The 21,028-nt window shown below is 48.8% G+C and overlaps 8 protein-coding genes across 8 annotated transcripts; 4 read left to right on the top strand and 4 right to left on the bottom strand.

Annotated features, from left to right (window-relative positions):
- Positions 1-1,022: 1,022 nt before the first annotated feature.
- GIQ15_02601 (LDJ2 protein) lies at positions 1,023-2,650 on the bottom strand (the record flags this gene model as incomplete). The annotated part of the gene is made up of 4 exons (XM_033550018.1): positions 1,023-1,587; positions 1,644-1,824; positions 1,894-2,395; positions 2,627-2,650. 4 exons carry the CDS (start codon positions 2,648-2,650, stop codon positions 1,023-1,025), a joined length of 1,272 nt encoding a protein of 423 aa, XP_033407179.1.
- A 399-nt stretch (positions 2,651-3,049) lies between these two features.
- GIQ15_02600 (glutamyl-tRNA synthetase) lies at positions 3,050-5,185 on the top strand (the record flags this gene model as incomplete). The annotated part of the gene is made up of 5 exons (XM_033550017.1): positions 3,050-3,310; positions 3,390-3,473; positions 3,656-4,300; positions 4,360-4,526; positions 4,585-5,185. 5 exons carry the CDS (start codon positions 3,050-3,052, stop codon positions 5,183-5,185), a joined length of 1,758 nt encoding a protein of 585 aa, XP_033407178.1.
- Positions 5,186-6,133: 948 nt separating this feature from the next.
- Positions 6,134-8,693, bottom strand: GIQ15_02599 (anaphase spindle elongation protein; the record flags this gene model as incomplete). The annotated part of the gene is made up of 4 exons (XM_033550016.1): positions 6,134-8,124; positions 8,181-8,392; positions 8,456-8,508; positions 8,577-8,693. The coding sequence occupies 4 exons, from the start codon at positions 8,691-8,693 to the stop codon at positions 6,134-6,136; spliced, it is 2,373 nt and encodes a 790-aa protein (XP_033407177.1).
- A 1,173-nt stretch (positions 8,694-9,866) lies between these two features.
- Positions 9,867-10,679, top strand: GIQ15_02598 (uncharacterized protein; the record flags this gene model as incomplete). The annotated part of the gene is made up of 1 exon (XM_033550015.1): positions 9,867-10,679. One exon carries the CDS (start codon positions 9,867-9,869, stop codon positions 10,677-10,679), a length of 813 nt encoding a protein of 270 aa, XP_033407176.1.
- A 929-nt stretch (positions 10,680-11,608) lies between these two features.
- On the top strand, positions 11,609-12,734 carry GIQ15_02597 (COP9 signalosome complex subunit 5; the record flags this gene model as incomplete). The annotated part of the gene is made up of 2 exons (XM_033550014.1): positions 11,609-11,636; positions 11,707-12,734. The coding sequence occupies 2 exons, from the start codon at positions 11,609-11,611 to the stop codon at positions 12,732-12,734; spliced, it is 1,056 nt and encodes a 351-aa protein (XP_033407175.1).
- A 1,269-nt stretch (positions 12,735-14,003) lies between these two features.
- Positions 14,004-15,446, bottom strand: GIQ15_02596 (fluoride export protein; the record flags this gene model as incomplete). The annotated part of the gene is made up of 1 exon (XM_033550013.1): positions 14,004-15,446. The coding sequence occupies one exon, from the start codon at positions 15,444-15,446 to the stop codon at positions 14,004-14,006; it is 1,443 nt and encodes a 480-aa protein (XP_033407174.1).
- Positions 15,447-15,799: 353 nt separating this feature from the next.
- On the top strand, positions 15,800-16,673 carry GIQ15_02595 (uracil phosphoribosyltransferase; the record flags this gene model as incomplete). Its single annotated transcript, XM_033550012.1, has 3 exons — positions 15,800-15,982; positions 16,097-16,196; positions 16,252-16,673. 3 exons carry the CDS (start codon positions 15,800-15,802, stop codon positions 16,671-16,673), a joined length of 705 nt encoding a protein of 234 aa, XP_033407173.1.
- A 1,607-nt stretch (positions 16,674-18,280) lies between these two features.
- On the bottom strand, positions 18,281-20,921 carry GIQ15_02594 (uncharacterized protein; the record flags this gene model as incomplete). The annotated part of the gene is made up of 4 exons (XM_033550011.1): positions 18,281-18,419; positions 18,478-20,435; positions 20,619-20,731; positions 20,792-20,921. The coding sequence occupies 4 exons, from the start codon at positions 20,919-20,921 to the stop codon at positions 18,281-18,283; spliced, it is 2,340 nt and encodes a 779-aa protein (XP_033407172.1).
- Positions 20,922-21,028: the final 107 nt, after the last annotated feature.

Below are 21,028 nucleotides of genomic sequence, written 5' to 3'. Positions count from 1 at the left end.
GCCTCGGCCCAATTTGTCGCGGTCGAACTTGACATTATTCGGTCTCAAGACGCTCTTTTTATTTACAAACAGTCCGTTGGAGGCAGATACAACGGATACAAGCTGCCGACATGGACAACGGGATACCCAGCAAGAAAGCAAGGACGAGGAAAGACTATCCATATCACCTGGAATACCGTACAAGATGGTATGCCTCCTGCTGATCCTCCACTACAGATGTTGACCTGGCTAATGCTATACAACTACCGGGGATGCAGGTCCGATAACGATATGTATTCGCATCTGAATAACAGCATATACGCATTCCTTTTTGACTCAATTATAAATTCATACTTGATATCTCACTGTGGGCTTGACCCGTTCACCACATCCACTCCCTCTAATGCCGAACAACAGATCGGGCTTGTGGTTTCATCATATTGTGATTACTTCGCCTCCTTTGCGTTCCCAGACTTGCTCGATCTGGGTCTATGTGTGGTTAAGTTAGGAAAATCTAGCGTGACATATGAAGTTGGGGTGTTCAGGAGAGGTGAAGAAGCTGTCAAGGTCGTTGGCGGATTTACCCATGTGTTCGTGCGGAAAAAGGATATGAAGCCTACCTCGAATGGTATGGAGGCAACTATTCGAAAGGGGCTAGAGAGATTAATGGTGGATGAAAGACGGGGAAGCTCAAAGTTATAATGCCAAGTGGAAATATAATTGATTCTGGTCATCACAGATAAACCTAGTTCCATTCTCTATCTTCATGTCATGCAAATGAGATGCCGACCAAAATAAATTAAATACAATTCCACCAAGCTCTAAGTAGTAAAGGAGAGGGGAAGTATGAAACCTATTTTCTTTTTTAACCCCAAACGCCCAAAGCCTGATCTCCGATAACAAGTCATGTCTTTGTCTAGCAAGTCATCAAGGTGAAGTCATAAGAGCCAAAACAGCAAAGTAGTGGCTAAAAAGTAATAACAAGGAACAAAATGCAATCATGCCCGCCCAGTGTGTGATGTTGATGAAGTGTGTGCCTTGGACTATTGGGTAGAACATTGCGCACCTCCTTCACCGTCCTCCTCATCTTCGTCGACCCAAGCGCCGCCTCCCTGGGGATCATTTGCACCCATGCTATCCAGGCTGGCCTTGGGGTCAAATTCTACCTCGTCAACGGTGTCGGCTTCAACTGCAGGTGCGTCGTTGGTAGGGAGCAGTTCTTGCAGCTGTTTGAAGGCCGCAGGGTTTGAAACCCATCCGTCTTCGGGGAATTTGATCTCAACGATTAAGTAGAGGTCACCACGAGAGTCACTGCGCTTGAATGGCATACCCTCACCGTGGACCTTCAAAACTTGGCCAGGGCGGAGGATGTCGCCCGGTTTCTGAGGATGCTTGATTTCAATGCCTCTTCCGTCGAGATGTTTCAAAACAACGCGGGAGAATCCGCAAAGCGCCTCAGCAAGAGTGACTTCGAGCGTGGCAGCTAGGTCGGCGCCGTCACGTTTGAAAGTCTTGTGCTCGGCCTGATCCAGGTGAAAGATGATATCTCCGGGCTCAATATCGGGTTGCTGATCACCCTCGCCCTCAAGAACGATTCTCTCTCCTTCTCTATATGGCATATGTTAGTGATATGTACTCGGTCAAAATGGGCGGGTCATACGCACTTTGCGCCTCGAGGAATATAGATTTCGAGTATCTTCTTTTCCTCTGTGACCTTCTTTCCCTTGCATTTCTTGCACTTGTCCTTGGGCTGGTAGAAAGTACCGGCTCCGTCGCAGGTTGTACATCTCACCATCGACTGGGTGACGAGGCCTGGGCCGATTTGTACCAAGGTCTCCTTTTGTCCTAAATCGCTTTATATCAGCCACGGCAAACTCATGAAGTAGATCGGAAGCTTCCAGAGAAAAATCTTACCTTGGCCTCCACAAGACGAGCATTTCTTAGGAACCGCCTTCTCCTTGCCTCCTTTCCCTTTACACGAGCTGCAAATGATATTCTTGGTGCTGGCGAACTTCACGGTTCTGCCCTTGTAAAGGTCCTCCAAACTGACGGTATACTGTTGCTCTTCGTTAGGTCCCTTCCGGCGTCTTCCTGGCATGCCACCTCTGGGATCGAAGCCAGGCATGCCACCTCCGCCTCCCATATTCATTCCAAACATCGAGGCTAATATATCGTCCAGGTCAGGTCCGCCACCCATCCCACCAGGGCGGCCGGAGCCGTCGAATGCAGACATGCCATGGGTGTCGTAGATGTGCTTCTTTTCTTCGTCATAGAGGATCTCGTACGCTTGGCTGACGGCCTTGAATTTTATCTCTGCCTCCTTTCGACCATCTTCCTGGACTTTGTCAGGGTGATGCTGGAGAGCTAACTGTTGAAGAGTTTTGTCCTGGTCAGCAACATCGTCTACGGAAAACGACTGTGGACTATTATCTTTTGGCTCTCATACCTTTCGATAAGCCTTTCGAATATCATCCCTGGATGCAGATCTATCGAGGTTCAAAACCTCTGCAGACAACTATCAGCATATGCCTTCACATTGTACTCGACGGCGGGTCTCGGGAAAGGTATATCTACCATAGAGATCGATCTCTACTGCTGCGGAATTCACTGCATCACCCCGTTAGCACCGCATATCGCTCTGAAACACTTCCCGGCAGCGGACTTGGGCCATCTCGGGGTTGGTTTGGGTTGAGTTGCAACTGATACTTACTCTCTCCACGGCGTCTCGGATCCCGCGACTCTAAGCAAGACCGTACGAACTGTCTCCTCCGGCTTGATGAAACGAAGAGGAATGATCGTAAATGGCCGTCCCGACAGCCACGGTCTTCTAACTGCGATTTGAAAGCCTTCTTCAAGGTGAAAGATGAATGAAAATTTGTAATTCAGTTTGTCTGATTTGGTTAAAAAACTTTTTAGCGGCGGGAAGGGAAAAGCTATTTTTTTCCCTCTGCTTGTCAACATCAGTGAAGAAAAAGAAAGCCTGCGCAACACTCTGCCATAGCACTGTATCGGTGCAAGTGAAGGCAGTGAAACAGGACTGTTGGACTCCCAGGATGAATAGCTGTCCATCATGAACGCTCTGTTATATCGCCCTGTCCTCGCCAGAGCTCCCTGGGTGTGCAGGACCTGCCAGTCGCATTTCTCGACAACAGCAATTCTATCGCATAAACGGACGAGGAATTCTCTCCCTGATGCGCCAGCACGAACTCGTTTTGCGCCCTCGCCGACGGGATACCTCCATCTCGGATCGTTGAGGACGGCGTTGTTCAACTACCTGCTCGCAAAACGTACCGGAGGCCAGTTCCTTCTCCGCATTGAGGATACAGACCAGGTAGGTCGATGGCGGATTCGATAGCTGAGACTATAATGCTACGGTTGGAGTGCGGGAGAATTCTCGCTGACTGCCGAAGAAAAGGACGGTTCCCGGAGCAGAGCAGAGGCTATACGATGACCTAGAATGGGCTGGGATTCAATGGGACGAAGGTACGGTTTCGGTATGATTTACGGCGAGAAGAAGCTTCATATTCTGATATATGCTGGTTATAGGTCCGGTAGTTGGTGGTCCTTACGGCCCATATAGACAGGTAACCCGACCTTACGGAGACTCTACAAATATTACACCAGAAGCTCATAAAGTCGCTCTTAGTCCGAAAGAACCGAGCTATATAAAACCCAGACCGAGCGTCTCATTTCGAGCGGCCATGCATACAGATGCTTTTGCACTCCGGAACACCTCGATAGCGTTGCCCGGCACCGTAACGACCTAGGCTTAACCCCGGGATACGATCGAACTTGCGCCGGAGTATCACAGGGGGAGTCGGATGAGCGAGCGGCGAAAGGAGAGCTTCACGTCACTCGTCTCCGAGTGACTGATCAGTATCCCATGTTCAATGACCTTGTGTACGGGAAGACTGGTCAGAACCGCCCGGCCGGACAGCGAGGAGGACACGAGGGTGTATTCCCAGACCCAATTCTCATAAAATCCGATGGCCACCCAACATATCATCTTGCCAATGTTGTGGATGATCACTTTATGAAAATCACCCACGTTATCCGCGGCACTGAATGGATGGCTTCAACCCCGATGCATATGGCGCTGTATAATGCCTTTGGATGGACACCACCGCAATTCGGCCACGTCCCTCTACTGGTCGACATGAACGGTCAGAAGCTCAGCAAGCGTAATGCCGACATAGATATCTCGTTTTTCAAAGACCAACAAGGAATTTTCCCGGAGACGTTAGCTAACTTTGCTGCACTCCTTGGGTGGTCTCATACTCGCAAATCGGATGTCTTCAGTTTAGATGAATTGAAGGAAACCGTATGTCCCGTCTCCCACCTAACTTTACCCTTATGCGCAATGCTAATGGCCTCATTTAGTTCGATTTAAAACTCACCAAGGGGAACACTGTCGTTGCCTTTGAGAAATTGTGGTTCCTGCAGAAAGCGCATGCGAAGCGTTATGCTACCGAAGGTGGCCCTCAGTTTGATATTATGACACAGCAGGTTGTCAACGCTGCAAATGACCTATTCGCACCGGAACAACTGTATGTTGACACCTAAAATTGTAAACAGCATAGCTGGATTATACTTACATCTCCTTAGGTCACCTATCCTTAAGGGCCGCCCGTTGGATAAATATGTGGCATCTCTCCTTCGAGAGGGAGCTCGATCATATACAACCGCCAAAGACTTTATTAGCCAAAATATATCGTTCTTTACACAGACGATGGATCGACCGCCATATACCTCTGCGGCGGCAGCTAAAAACCCATCAACTTACATACAGCCGGCTGTCCCCATTTCTACTCTCCATACAGCTGCTGCTGCACTATCCATGGTCCCCGAGGAGCATTGGACAGTCGAAACCCATCGTGCAAATATTTCATCCTACATATTCTCTGACTCCCCAGCGTCCACCTCCGATGGGGATGCTACCTCAGCAAAGATGGAACAGGATGCCAGGAAAGAGCTTTTCCATTATCTGCGCTGGGCACTTTCTGGGGGAGCTCCTGGTATTGGAATTCCCGCCAGTATGGAAATATTAGGACGGGACGAAACAATCCGTCGATTACAGAGTGCGAGAGAAGCTACTAAGAGCCTGCTACCTAGTAATTCAACATCTGGAAAAACCGCTCCTGAGATGAGCGAGGGAACTGCGGACTCTAAAGCCTGGATGGGATCACTGGCTGGGTTGGCCAAGTAAAGCAGGCTTTTGATCTCGCTGCTAGGGGCGTTGGGAATACCCCGTTGTATTTTTAGCATGTTTATCTATATTCCATTTGAGATACTGTACTTATAGAAATGCTACATCTATAATTAAACACGAATATTAGGCTATTCTGCCATACTCACAACCATTTGATGATCAATTAACATAGCATTCTTACAAGAACAGTGGGCAGGCCAGGAGAATACCCAAAATGCTACACGTACACAACAAACCTTGAAGTTATAATTGATAAATGAAAGCTGGGAGCTTGAAGGATAATCGATAGACGAAAAGTAATGCATTCGAAGGACTAATAGATACAGAGAATAAATGCAGACTGAGACAGCAGAGTAGAACCAGACATACAAAAATGAGAAGAAGGGAGTACCCTTGACTGAGTGACCCTGTTTCTCTGCTGGCTAAGGCAAGGGAATCGTCCCATTGCACTAAAGATCGATGAAAAAAATAGAACATCTTGCCTGCCAGCAGGTGGTCGAGTTGTGGTTGAAATGGAGACGACAATGAAATGATGACAGCTGTGAAAGTCAAGACACGAACAGGGCGGGAGAGAAGAAACCTCCCAAAGTCTACCCGTAAGGCCACCCGATAAAACAAAAAGAAAAATTACAATAAATTCATTCAAACAATTAGCAACTCCAAGCAGAAGAGAAAGGACAAAAAGGAAAAAGGCGGAGAATGAGGTCGTCCATATGGTTTAAAACGCACATATTGATCCCTCGTAACACCTGTGGCTGGCTGGCTCATCTAGGAAGAGAGAAAATCCAGAAATCTCTTTCCAGAGCAGCAAGAATAGCAACATTCGGCCGTAAAATCCAAGGCTTCACTCGGCGGCATTCGTCGTTTCATAGCTTCATCCAAATAACGCCGGACACCTGCTGCATAACCGTCCTAAGCGAACTCCAAAAAACGCAATCCAATGCATTAGTATTGTTCTAAATCGTCGGTCCATGCATCGCTGCCATCGACTCGGTGTGGGTAGTTGTTTTCTGTATCATAATCGTCATCGGCGCCCACACCTCGAATGCCTCTTATTTTCTTGGAGCCACCTAGTTCGCCTGGTGTTCCCATACGCTTGCCATGGGTGGCTCTCAGTTTGGCATAGTAGACTTCTGTTGCGTCGGCCTCCGGCTCGGATGCATCGTCATAGGTTTCCCAGTTTTCAGAACCAGATGTTACTGTCTGTATTGTGGAGTTTGAAATCTGTCTGTTGGCAGGGTTTGTAGGTCGGTACTGGTGGTCACTTGAATGGCTCACGAACGATGATTGTTGTTGCTGGTAAATTCCGCTATCCTGGATGTTCGAGGAGTGTAGTGATTGAACTGAGCAGTTTATGCTTGGATTCTGCTTGGGTATTGAAGGCTGTGTGTACGACCGCTGATGCTGCCTCTCATAGATGTCATCATCAGCGCTGACAGACGCTACATTCGCACTAGAACCAGCGGAAATCAAGCTTGGACATCGTTCCGGCTCATTCCTGTAGAGCGATTGAGATGTCTGGGGCCTAGTGAACAAGTCTCTCATCTTTGGTGGTGGTGCTCTGGGTGGTGGCATATGCCCACGAACGGTATTAGCTGAATAATTTTGTGCTGGAGAGCCTCGTCGTTCTGGGGAGTTATTCCCGTGTGGTAGATTTCCGAGCGGAACACGAGAGGGTATTTTTGTAGGAGACCTCGCAATAAGCCCTGCGGCGGCAGAGTAGGGCCTTGGGATTTGTTTAGGATTGCTGTGGCTCGTTGGGGTCTTTGATCGGGACGCAGGAGGGTTCGCTCTAGGTTGGTTTCCTCCAATCTGGTTTCCTCCAGTTTGATTTCCTCCTCGTATGGATGGGGGACCCCGAACAGAATTCGCTCTAGAGACTGTAGAGAATGATGAAGGCGTTTTAGCCCTTGGTGGGACCTTTGATGGTGCAGGGACGGGCGTTATTTCATCTAGGTATCGTTCGCCATGGACAAGGAATGGCCTGCCGTACTCATCCTCCCATTGTTGAAGAGTTCTTCTGAGGTCTGCTTCTACCTTTGGCAACTCTTTGGCAATGCGCTTTCGCATCTTCTCTTCTCGGAGAAGTCGGGTAGGGTCTCGTCTTTCTCCCTTGTTACCACGGGCCATCAATCGAGAAGCGTCCTGACTAGAAGCGTTAAGTGAGTCGCGGTCCTCGATGAGTGATTTATGTTTATCAATAAGCTGGAGAGCAGGTGCCCTTTGCTCCAAGAGGGCCTCGAGTCGTGTAATTTCTCCCTCGTGTGCAGAAAGCAAGGCGTCACTGTAAACATCTGAAAAGGCCGGGGTGAAGTCCAACATCTCTTCCTCGGAATAGTATAGGCTATCCCATAGCTCTTGCAGGCGACAACGGGCATCTTCCACAAATAGATGTAGGTTCTGTCTCTTAAGCTCATTGAGCCTTGAAAGCTCCTCCTCGAATTCGTTTATAGCTCTCAATCCACAGCCGCGGTTTGAAGCCAAGAAGCTCCTTCTCTCGGGTTCCTCGACCCCTAGTTTGTCCCAGAGAGCCTCAACCGCCGCCTTTAACTCCTTCAACTTTCGTTCTCTTGCGTTCTTCTCGTCTATCAGCTTCTCTCGCCTGGATCGGAGATTGTCCAGGTCTGATTCGTGAAGCCCTAGCTGCTCTGGTGAGTCCCGGTAATGCTGTACAATCAGCGGCTCTGTTTGCACTTGCGGTGTCCCTAGCTCAGCCCAGAGATTTACTATATCCTGCCCAAGGCTGCTCATAGTAGCAACACGGCGGTTGTACTCCTCGTATACCTTCGTAAATTCAGCATCAAGGGCTGCAACGTATGTTGGAGAGAGATCAAATGACGGTGGTGCGATGGCGCCAGGCGCTGTTGGTGGAAGTTCTATCGAGACAAAAGATGGCTCGAGATGGGAGGAGTAGGATTCAAGAGCTTCGACGAGTTCTATAGGCGCATTAGCAACATTTAATTAACTGCGCATAAATATGTTTGAAACCTACTCTTAACTTGCTCGAAGCGCTCACGATGCAGTTTACTGACTGCTTGATGCTTTTCCTTCAGTGCCTCAAGACACCTGTTTAGGGGATATGAGATTTGAATTTCGCGGTTATCAAATTCTCTGCTGTTCCTGGTTGCGCCGTCGAGTGACGATTCCATTTGTTTTATGGTAGTTTTGAGCTGATGGGCCTCTTCCATCATCTGGTTCTTTTCTCTATTACATTCAATTCAGGTCAGACGATGATCGACATAACTGCTAGCCTGCGGTATCTCTTACTCATCAACGCGCCGTAAATGGCCGTGTAGTGTTTCTGAAAGAGCCGAGAATAGCTGTGCAAGCGTGCTCAAGTTAGCGATGACAAGACGCGCATACCATCAGATAAGACAGGGAGACGTACCTCGGATTCCCGCGACTCTCGCTCATGGTGAGGAATGCCGATTTCATCAAATAGGCCATGGAGCTGCTCGACGATCGTGTTGACCTGGGTGGTCAGGTAGCTGGTATCCACGGCCATGGCTGGCAGCCCGGTGCAGAAGTCTCCAGTTACAAAGACAACGTATTTATTCTCGTCAGTCGCAGCGATGTAGACGGGTCCTGGAAGTCGAGGTTATGGTCTTGTGTGTCGCGGACAAAACGAATGCGGGATGTCGCGAACAGAAAGCGAGTGAGGGTTGGGTAAACAAGGCTGAGCAGTCAATTGAAGGGGTCACAGTCCATATCATCAAAGGCGCAATGTCATGTTCTAGCGAGAGGCAGCTATTGCGGTCAAATCGAGTTCACAGCAGTCTCCTCGAGCGGTATGTTGTTCCATCCAAGCGAAGAATGTTGGCTTGCTTGACGCTGATCAGGTTGCTTAAGAGCACTTGGCCGCCGATTTGTTGACTCGCGGTTCGTTTCCACAGCAACGGATGACTAAGCATGTCATCGTCACGTGGTTACACACTTTACTTCAACTTCCAACATCAGAAAGGAGACAGACAGAATAATAATGAGAGGAGAAGAAGACAGAATAATAAGAAGGAGAAGAGAAGAAGATTCTGCTGCTTGCTGAGAAACAAGTGGTGATAGACAACCTTATGTCTATAGATTACTCCAGCTATGAGGAATAGCTCATACTATGGAGTATACTGCTGTTCATATTATCAACTGCACATACCTGTATACCCATTTGACCAAGTCCTCGAAGGAGATGTGGCCAAATAGAGATACAAGGAAGAATAGAGATACAAGGAAGCTCACTTGCCTTTTGTACTCCATCAAGATATATAAACTGGGGATATCTGGGCTGCATGTATTTGCACGCCGGAATCATTGCCAGGCATAATATTATATTGAATCGTATATCTGTTCATGATGACGCAAAGGACCTCTATACTTATAAGGAACAGCCTTGAAAGACCTAGAGTAATAGATATCATGGTATCCTATCTGACTACTGTCTGTTGGATAACCAATGCTCAAAGGATCTATGCACCAGGACCAATATCAAATTCCTCATGCTGTCCTCTTTAGTCCCAAGTGAGGTACACGTGATGAACACACTCCTGAACGCACAACAAAATATAAACAAGTCTCGCTTCAGGGGAAAACTCTTCTCTTGTTCATCATCTTCTTCTCCTCCGGTTATCAGACTTCAGCCGTTTCCTACAATATCTACTGCAAACGACAAGACAAGAACGCGTTCAAGATGTGCTTCTTTGGCTCAGACGACGACAATATGCCTCCGCCGCGTTATATCGACCCCCCTGAAGGAGCCAAATTCGTTACCTCTGGAGGCTCAGGCTTGCTGTATGCCTACCCCAACAATACCACTGAGATCATAAAGATCTGCTCTCATGACCCCGACTCTATTCGCAATATTGAGATCGAGAAGATTATCCATCAAAACATCATGAGCGCTGGGTCCCACCCTCATGTTGTCAAGTGTATCAAAGTCCTCGCCAATGGAGTTGTCCTCGAACGTGCTAAGCATGGGGATCTACGTGACTACTTCAGGCAAGGAGGTACTGCAACCATGGCTGAGCGTATCAAATGGTGCAGAGATCTAGCCAGCGCTGTCGACTTCATCCATGGGCTTCACATTCGTCATGCTGATATCTGTGGTAAAAACATCTTACTCGACGCCAACCGCAATATCAAGCTGTGTGATTTTGCCGGTTCTTCCTTCTGTGGCACCTCTCCATCTGTCTCAGCTGAACTTGGCTTTGCCCATCCAAACCAGGACCAAGCCCGTCGCGCCACCATCATCGTTGAACTCCACTCTTTGGGATCGACCATGTATGAGATTCTCACTTCAACTCGTCCCTTCGATTTTGAAGAACGTCCTGCTGTCGTCTCCCAGTTGCTCTACCATGGAGTCTACCCTTCTGTCGACCAAATCCCCCTTGGAGATATTATCATGTCGTGCTGGAAAGGAAAATACCCTTGCGTCTTGCAAGTCGAGCATGCGATTCAGGATGCTATCGAGCACGGTTCGCTTACCCCTATCTATAACTCCTGATCTTACATGATACTAACATTTGAATGAATAGCTGGCTTGTATCACATCTTGCAGTAATCCAGATTTCTAGCATAACAACACGGTTTAAATAGGGGTTTGGCTGGGTGTTTAATTCTAATGGATGGTGCAAGCAAAAAGGACGGACGGTTGGGCGGATCAATTCATGTTAAATAATGCCGAAACGGCAGTCATCTAACCAGGTGACCCTCCTCTGGCGGTTCTAAGCCGGGGGTATCCCTGGCATTTACAAGAATAAGAAAATTTCATTTTGAAAAACTCCTGGCTCATAAATATGTCACTATTCCCAGATTAAAGCCAGGTTAAACCTTAGACTTAAGAGGAGTAACTAAGGATACTGGTAGAGCATAAGGACTATCTATCCTCAGCTTATGGCCAATTCATATCCTTTAACATAGGGAGTAACTCAAGGCTATTTTAAATCCTTACGCTGAAATGAATTGGCAGTATTGGTAAGAATAAGTAGGAGATGTCTTATCGTTCTTCGGATATGGGCGTCGTTGCCAAGAGACCAGCAGACGTTGGAGGAACAAAAGGCATACTAGCCAATCGGAATTCAGAGCGAACGCCCACAAATATTATGAGGTCGTGGTGAATCTACATCCTGCGCCGTTTGAGCATCTTGGTTTAGCAGAGGAATGAGTTATGCAGTGATGTTGTCGGCTTAGGTAATCTATCTTATGTAAAGGGCTTATATAAGAATATCTTATATAATAATGATTACTTAAGCCGATGTTTGGCCGATGTATCTCGCTGCTTATCGTCCATCTGCCTGGCTTCAAGATACTCCCTCCATCGCCCACCCTTTGCCATTTCAGCACGGCGGCCATTATAGATGGTAACTAGTCCGCTACCTGCAGCTCAGGCAGTTGTGCTCCACAGGTGCAGGAGCTGAACCACAATCCCCAGCTATGAGTACTCAGGCGCTTCAATCATGGGGTACTTTGCCTTCCCACAACCCGGCATCCAGTTCTAGTTCAGCTAGCTAATAGAAAACAATAAACAATAGAAGCCGAGAACCTCGTCAAGCTCGTCGACCCTCAACGCGATGCTCTCTATAACTACGATCAAGCAGCCGTCAATGCCTTGGAGGCCGCTAAACCATGGGCTCAAGACCCCCACTACTTCAAGTCGATCCGCATATCTGCCACCGCGTTACTGAAAATGGTCATGCATGCTCGATCGGGAGGCAACTTGGAGGTAATGGGTCTCATGCAAGGGTATGTGGCAGCAAACACGTTCGTGGTCACCGATGCGTTCCGATTGCCTGTTGAGGGAACGGAGACTAGAGTCAATGCACAAGACGAAGCGAACGAGTACATGGTTTCCTACTTACAATCTTGCCGTCAATCCGGGAGGATGGAAAATGCAGTTGGCTGGTATCACAGTCACCCTGGGTATGGATGTTGGCTATCTGGAATTGATGTCTCGACACAAGATACACAGCAGTCCTTCTCAGATCCCTTCGTCGCCGTCGTGATCGACCCCGATAGGACCATTTCGGCGGGCAAAGTTGAAATTGGCGCATTCAGAACTTTCCCCAAGGGCTATTCGCCATCCGGTGGTGGACAGGACGAGGATGATGAATACCAGAGCATCCCACTGAACAAGGTCGAGGATTTCGGTGCACACGCATCACAATACTATTCCCTTGAGGTGTCAAATTTCAAGAGCACACTAGATACGAAGATTCTATCTTTACTTTGGAATAAATACTGGGTTGCAACCATCAGCCAGAGCCCGCTGTTTACCAACAGTGACTACGGAAGTAAACAGATGAACGACCTCAGCCAGAAGATTAAGAGAGCGACAAGAGCTTTGGAAAGCGGCGGGGGTGCCGGAGCGAGAGGCTCTGCAATGACCGACCCTGGTCCTGACGGGAAAGACCCTGCAACGAAGGATCAGCAGTTGGTAAAGGTCGTCAAGGATGGAGATCGGATTGTAGGAGAGGAATTGACTGGGCTCATGGCCGCAGAGATCAAAGAGGCCCTTTTCAAAGGCGTTGGACAGGCGACACCCTCTCAAGCATCAACCTAAAACTTCTCGTTTCTCTTACTATCTTATGGTGTAATGGCGTTTGCCCACGATCCTTACTCTGGCACTAGGTTAATGACCCGTCTTATGAAATAGATAATGATCATGGAAGCTGAATATGATAACATGTCCTCTCCATAGCTTACATATATCCCTCCGTTTAATAGTGGAACTACTAACAAACCAGTGGCCAGCCTTGTCTTGTTGGGCAGATCAACGTTTACATTTTGTCAACCCCTTAACCTCACAAATCTAACCTGTCTCCCAACCTATAGGTCTTCAGTACCTAACCTCTCAACGTACTATTCTACATAGCTAGAATAGCACCATCTTGGCATATGGCTAGAGAATGTGTTTGTTCAGTTACCCCAGCCTGAGGCATTTTTGACTTTCTTTGTTTCTACGACTTGACTTCGACAAATGAACAATAAAAACGAACAATAAACTAGGGTGACGACTATTTAAACATCCAATAACTCCTCCTCCACTTGTCATGCGTGGAATTTGGCTTTATTTCGTCCAGCTCGACCTCCGTTGACCAGATATCAGGGACACATTACCTGCAAATATCCGCACGAGGCTCTTATTGTAATACGGGGGGAATAATTGAACATACGCCCAATAAAACATCGACAACCCGCAGCCTTCTCATACGGAGAAATCCCATTCTCGAAAATGCAGCACCGAAAGACGAATCACCATGGTGGCTTTCATCCCGATAAACCGATGATGCCGTTCACCCCTATCACCTCCCTTAAACGGGAATTAGCCATCATGTTTGGTTTTATGGGCCTATCTATCCTTACAATGGCAGCGTATTGGATCTTCTGGCAATGTGCGTCTACCTCCGCCTATCTTCAGCTGCTGTAGCTGTTGTGTGAAACGGTTACAACGGATGGTATTAACGAGATATTCACAATCTAGTTGCCCAGAAACGCAACGCTGCAAAGGAGCTTGCTCGCCGTGAAGCCTTTGCTGCCCGGGAGAGAGCAGCGGTTAATATGGCGGAGAAAAAGAGGTCTCACCATAATAGTAGCTCGAGCGGTAGTAATGAGAATACCTTGAATAGTGAAAACCCTAGAAGGATGAACCGAAACGGCAATAGTGAGGGTGGCTTGGGGTTCGGGGACGTCCAGGAAGATTTGGTCGTTTGAGAGTGAACCTATCGACGGTCCGGAAGGGAGGACAGGCAGAGGATACTGGATGTTAAGCTCATCCTGATACTATTTTATGGTATATATCAAGGCAAATATGTATATGTTTGATATGAATCTAACAAGTCGGTTGCGCCAGCCCAATTGTCCAATGCATCGTGCCAACGACAACCACCAAGAAAGCAAGTCCTAGACCGATGCTCAACAGCCCATACCGATAGGCATGCTTCAAATCCAGACTATGTAGCTCAGCAATCCAGGTGCTCACTGTAGTCGTACACCCACAGAATCCATCAATAACACCCTTTAGAATCTGGCACCCAAGCAGATGATGAAAATTAGGTAAACCATCCTTGTCGATCCTAGCAAAAAGATTGCCCGCATGTTGTAGATCAAAGCACATGCCTAGGATCAGAGTCCCGATCATATTGACAAGAAACGTCCCAAGCGGGAACGATGGGATAAGCGGATTAAAATATATAGAAGCGTAAAATCGAAACAGACATCCTAGAGGAGCGAATATAATGGGGAATACTGCTGAACCGCGCCAATGTTGCTCTCGTAAAGGATTATGCCGGTCTGGCGGCCAGATGGCAAGGAATATAGCTCCGATCCAGCAGCCGAATGCTAAAACAACGACGAGACGATCGAGAACCTTGCGGATAAACTTGAATGGAACCGTTGGCGTGAATGAAGAAAGCCCATCGGCGAGATGAGCTCCAACCACTATCGAGGATAGACAGAGTAACAGCGTGTATAGTATCACTGCCAAAACTGCCATGAAGCTGTATCCACCATTGCGAGGCGCAATAGACCCCGTATTGGGATTCGGTAGGGTATTTGACAATGCACGAAATGCATCGAGGATGAACGATGAAAAGGAGGTGAACGAGCCACAGAATCCAGTCGTTAGACCAATGTATAACGGTATCGTCTTTTTAACTGCCTTGTGTCTCGCCAACCATCCATCTACATCCTCATCCTCATCCTCGTCGCCATTGCCATTGCCATTGCCATCGTAACCTGCGCCTTGACGTAGCTGATCGCCATTTCCATTATTTTTCTCCCTTCTGCCACGGCCGTTCCCCCATTCTTCGTGAAAAATGTTCCTATCTTCCGCGAAGAAGCCTATGAGCAGACAACCTCCGACATTCGCCCAGGTCACACCGGTGGTGATTGGCGCGCCGGGATACTCCGTTAAGACCTGCAGTCCAATACGAGCCAAGGTACCGAGAATCGAAAAGAAGATCAGGTAGGAGATGGTATACAGCCTCGTCGCATGGTGAGATAGCTTCAGTTCGGACGGGAGGTGTTCTGGGGGAGTAGCAACGCATGACTCTGCGCTCTCGAGAATCGCCGACGGTTCGCGACGAGACGATGCAGTTCTTCGTAAGGTAATTGGGGATGTAGCGCCGACGAAACCATCCGCACCGTCATCCACTGCCGTAGGGATACGCTGGAGGTTCCCTCTTGTGTCTATCGTCTCGAAATCGCCCTGTGCATCTCCATCTCGCTGGACTGCGGGATCTGGCGGGCTCTCTGTGCGGCTTCTCTGCTTCATCGGCAGTTCACACGTAGAATAGCACTAGCTATCAGCCAATGGAGGGTAAAAATCGCGTTCATTGCAGCTTGAAGCTTCCAGCAAGCGAATCTTGCACTTTCTCCTGGCTTCATGGACTTTTTTTCTTTTCCAAAAGGGCAGGAAAACGGCGTATCTCCAATACGGTAATATTACATCATCGTTACCCCATATTTCCGATAAGATAAGAAGAGCCCAAGTTCCCCCTCCGCCAAAGCATCCGTCCACTACTACTTGATCTTTAGCAGTTGATATTCGGTGTTCGGTATAGATATTTGCACTTACCTTGGAATAGAACGTTCTTACTTTTTTGCTTCGCCTTATACTCGCTCGCCATGTCGAAGTCGCTGCCCGCCAACGTCCATGTGTCCCGCCATCCCTGTCTACAAGTGAAGCTCTCTCAGCTCAGATCCAGCAAGGCCGCAAGCCGTGAAACCAACGACCTAGTCCACGAGATTGCCACGATAATAGGCTGTGAAGCCTTTGCAGATAACATATCCGTGGCTCCAGGCGAGAAGGTGAGCTGCATTGCATCCATTCCCCCGCTGTTTGTTTGCGTGGCACGTCAACAAGTCTATTTACCTTACCTACCGCCCCAACGCAACCCGTATTGACAACAGGGCTACTAATAGAACACCACGCCTCTTGGATATGAATATACCACTGGCTCCATTATCCCCGAGAAGATCGCCTTGGTTCCGATCTTAAGATCTGGTTTGGGCATGGTACAAGGTGCGTGTCCCTTCGTTAGCTTAACGATACATTACGTCGTTAACGTCGGCTATAGCCATTCAAACTCTCCTACCATGCACTCCAGCCGTACACCATCTCGGCCTATTCCGTGAACCCACCACTCTCCAACCAGTAGAATATTACAATAACCTTCCCTTCCAACCATCTGCGACAGGCGAGAACAGCGCAGCTGCGAAGCTAGCAATCATAATCGACCCCGTGGTCGCGACGGGCAGCACTGCTGCGGGTGCCATACAGACGTTGAAGGAGTGGGGGGTCGAGCGGATCCTGTTTCTGTGTGTTCTGGGTAGTCATGCTGGATTGGAGCGTGCGGCGGGGGAGTGGAAGGAGGGAGTGCAGATTTGGGCTGGCGCGGTGGATGAGCACGTTGATACGAAGGGGATGATTCAGCCTGGTCTCGGGGATATTGGGGATCGGTTGTTTTCGGCCGGTGGGAAGACGTCGATGGGTCCCTGATAGGTGACGATGGTGATGATGTGTTATGCCTTGAGTTCGGGGCTGGTTTTTATTTTACGGCGAGAGAGAGGTCGTTTTCTATTTGGTTTGTCTATCTTACTTTATTTTACATACCGGAGATATAACGAATTCACCACAAATATGATGAGATTATTTGGTTTATGTATGGTTATGGTACATGCAATTTGTAAACCAGAGACAGACAAGACATCGAACAGCTAGACAAATGAAAATTGGTACCAAAAAGGTATGCACTGAAATGTAAGAAGCAGTAATCTCACCAAAGGAATAAAAAGATATATAGAAATAGATAAATAGATAGATAAAATAAATAAGCTATATCAAATATTAACAGAAAGATTAAATAGGGGGGTGCAAACTAGGAAAGAGATGGGTAGTTTGGCTGACCGAACTGAAATCTAAGGTAGATGAGATGAGATTGAGATAGATGAGAGACATAAACGCAAGACGCAGAACGCAAGACATAAAACCAGAAAACAAACATATAAGCCAACAAACAGACAAGCAAGCAAGCGAACAAACAAGCTGATGAACAAGTTAGAGAGTAAAGGATTAAGGGAGTGGTGAAGAAGATTATCGATATTTCAAAGGATAAAGAGAGGAAAAAGAGGTAGCGAAACAACGTACTCGAACGCGTCAAAGTAAGAGGCAGAGGCAGATTAAAAGTCCTGGCAGGTCAAGGACAGAGCAGAGCATGCACGCAGAACCGAGTAGAGCAACACAATGAAAGAAAACAAACATAAGTCAATCAAACTAAATGGAGTATATAACCACGAAAGGAAAAGAAAAAGGATAGAAGAAAGCACACTAAAGATTAAAATAGGCGATAGCGAAAAAGGAGGATTGAAAGAAAGTAAAGAAATCCAGAGGAAGGGAATAAGTGACGCGAACACGAACAGACACGAACACGCAGGACCAGCTGGTGTAGAGGATGAATTGCCCCTTGCTCACGGCTCACGGCCTTGATAGGCGGAAGAGTGAGGAAAAGCAACCTGACCGGACTCCTATGCGTTAGGTAAAGTAGATGGTGGAAGACCACCGATGGGTATGGAGTGTGAGCAGCGGTCCGCACGAAGAAGGGGAAAAAAGCGAGATGCGAGTAAGGTATAAAAAGAACGAACACAGCTCACCACACCACACCACACCGCATCTCCAAGTAAAGGAAAGAGAGAAATGAAATAGAACGAGAAAAAAAAAACGAGGAAAAACGACAAGGAAATCCGTTTCTGACAACGCAAACGCAAAGATGAAAGGGGATCTGAGGTAGAAAAATCCTTTCCCTTGCCCGCCTTGCCAAACCCATGCTTTCCCCGTTTTGCCAATCTATCCCTAGACCCTTCAGCAAACCGAAATAAAAGACGAACCACGACAAGCAATCAGAAAACAACGCTGGAAACGTAGGAAATGGCGAACAATAGAGTTTGAGAGAGAGAGAGAGGAAATGGTAGGAAAAAGGAAAAAGAGAAAAGGAATCCGAAAACCGAAAACGCCATACGGAACGGAATGATGAAATGAGACGCAAATTGGAGAGGTTCAATGAGGTTAAATGGAGGAGGTAAAAATAGGTTATGAGCGTGCGGATACGTTTAATATGCTGTTCCGACGCTGGCGAGGCCCTTGATTGGCATTGGTTCAAGGGCTTGTTCGGGGCTGGCGGCTGAGTCTTGGTAGCCTACTAGAGCCTGGGAATGGAGTTTGAATGCCTCGCCCATGAGTTTGGTGATTCTACGGTTTAAGTTAGCATTATATCAAGAAAGGAATAGAGATAGAAAGTAGAGCTTACCCCCATACAACGACGCCGTCGAGGATGTTTCCCCATACGCGCGCAACGGTAGAGCATAGTTTGCCCTGCTGGTCGACCAGCTCGTTAGTGAAGAGGCCGCGGATCTTGTAATATAGCTCCAGCTCTTCCTCGGTGGCTTGTTCCTCGTCATGCTCAAGACGGTAGAGCCATAGACTAAGGATAACCATCATATCCATGCCGCAGAGAGGGTGTTCGATACTCCAGTTTGTAGCGGACGCGGTGGCAACCCAGTTCAAGCCCTGGACGGCAGCGATCTCGATGCACTCGAAGCACTGAGTGACGACCTTGTTCATTTCGTGGGATCGCTTGATCTTTTCGCGAGCCACGGTCATGGCTGCTGCTACTTCGTAAGGGGAGTGGTAGCGTAGTGCTTCCTGGATAGACTTGAGATCGACTTCAAGACGAGCGCGGGTGTTGCGGTAGACGGCCATCGAGTTGAAGATGAGTGGGTGGCCCTTTTGAGGGGTGCTGATGGGGACGACGATGGTCTCCGGTTCGCAGATGTCGAGGGACTTTTCCCAAGTTTCGATCGCAAGACGGAGCTTGTATTGGGTTACTACATCCTGGAGGGCGTCGATAGTGCGGGATTGATACCAGACTTCGAGGAAGAGGGCATTGATCATGACGCGAGTAGCGTAAGCCGAGTACCGGACTGGTTCGCCGCGAAGAAGGCTGTCGTGGGCCTGTCGGACGGTGAGAACTTTGGAGACACCTCCCAGGGCTCGGCGCCAGGTGTATTCGTCGGAGATTTCGAGATTCCAGAGGGACTCCGAGGACGGGAGCTCGAGGGTGTCGAACTCGTTGAATGTGAGGGCCGGGTTGTGGTTGAAGGTTAAGCTGAGCATGCCGAAGAAGACAAAGACAGCATAGTAGGTTCGTCGACAGCTCTCATCCTCGATCCATTCCTCGTGGCGTGGGGTGGCACCTTCGCGGGCATCCATTCGGAGTTTGAGCTGGTACCTGTTACCGGCGACCATGTTAGCGAGCAGACTCTTGATGGAGCAGGTCCACTCTAGTCCCTTGGAGTCACCACTCCAGCTCTCGAAGATCATGTTGAGCAGGGTACTCTGCATGGCCCAGAGCGGGCACTTTCTCGAATCAAAGTTATCCTTTTGCTGTAGGAACTGGTTGACCAGCATCTTGGAGCCAATGTGTAGCATGAACGCATCTTCCCTTTCGAACGTGTACAAAGCACCGATTGAGAGCACGGCCAGAAGGAGGGGCGAGGAGACGTCCTTGGGAGCAAAAGTTCCCGGGTGCAAGAATGGTAGATGGTGATGATACATGTTGAAGTAAGTGGATAGATATCGGTTCATGATGGTGGTCGACGGCACCTTGAAGGTCTCTGGCAGGCTGTTCATGCTATCACTAGACTCTAGACGGTCGACGATCATCTGTCGCTCCGCATCACCCGAGATTTGTGGGGCCTTGGGCTGGGTGAGGATCTGGCTGGGTCCGGGCGAGCGTCTGTAGTTCACTGGCGAGACGGGACCGGTCATGGATGGATAAGGCGACAGGGCGTTGGGTGTCGAGTTACCGGATACCGGAAGCGAGTGAACGAGGGAGTGCATGGTGGGGGTCAGATTGTCACTGGAGGCACTTCGTTCGATCGTTGGCGCAACCATGGTCTGGTGCTGGAGCGAGCTCGAGTAAGAAGAGACAGGCTGGGATGGCCGCGATTCCTTGCTGGGCTTGACATCGGACATGAAGGTATCCCACGGCATCTGGGGCAAGGTGGCGTTACCGGACATGTATGAGACCGATGGTTCCATGAGATTAGAGCGATCCGAGAACTGCTGGTCCTGGCCATGTCCGTGACCGTGACCGTGGCTGCGATGCTGACTCGAGGTGACAGCCGCTGCGGCCTTGTGCTGGAAGTCTGTCATGAGCATGGCTGCGGTTTCGAGGTCTACCATGCCATCACTGCTGGCCTCGATCTGTTCCAAGGCAGCCGGGTCGATGGTGACGGACGACTTTGAGGTAGCAGCCTTTGCCGACGCTGTGGTGTTGTTTGTCGCCGTAGCAGCGGCATTGGCATTTGCAGTGGTGGTAGCAGCAGCAGCAGCCGCAGCTGCAGCGGCCGCGGCGGCCTTTCCACCCCGTCTGCGTCCCTCGGCGACCAGAGGGATCCCTCCGTCTTTGGCGTGGACGGTACGGTCGTGTCGGAGCAGCAGATCTCGTCGCACAAAGGTACTTCTGCACTTGAGACACTTGAACGGACGTTCCTTGGTGTCTACCCGTTGTCAGCACTATATATATATATAAGATATACGAAAGGTATAAGGATACGTACGGGAACGCTCGTGTCTGCTCCGATGCTCGCTACGACTGAACGCACGATGGCAGAACTGGCACTTGTACTTTCTCTCCGGCGGCATAGACGCCTTCTTCGCGCCCGAACTGGAGGCAGCTGCTGGGGCCATTGTGTGCTAGTCGTGGAGAGGCGGTCGAGGAAGAGGGCGAGGGCGAAAAACGAGGTAGAGACACGCGAGCGTCTCTGGCCGTGCGGTTATCTTGCTCCTCGTATCGA

Source organism: Arthroderma uncinatum (genome assembly GCF_011692745.1).
Source record: "Arthroderma uncinatum strain CBS 119779 chromosome Unknown scaffold2, whole genome shotgun sequence".
Taxonomy (NCBI): domain Eukaryota; kingdom Fungi; phylum Ascomycota; class Eurotiomycetes; order Onygenales; family Arthrodermataceae; genus Arthroderma; species Arthroderma uncinatum.
The sequence above is the reverse complement of the archived record's forward strand: the minus strand, read 5'-3'. Positions and strand labels throughout refer to the sequence as shown.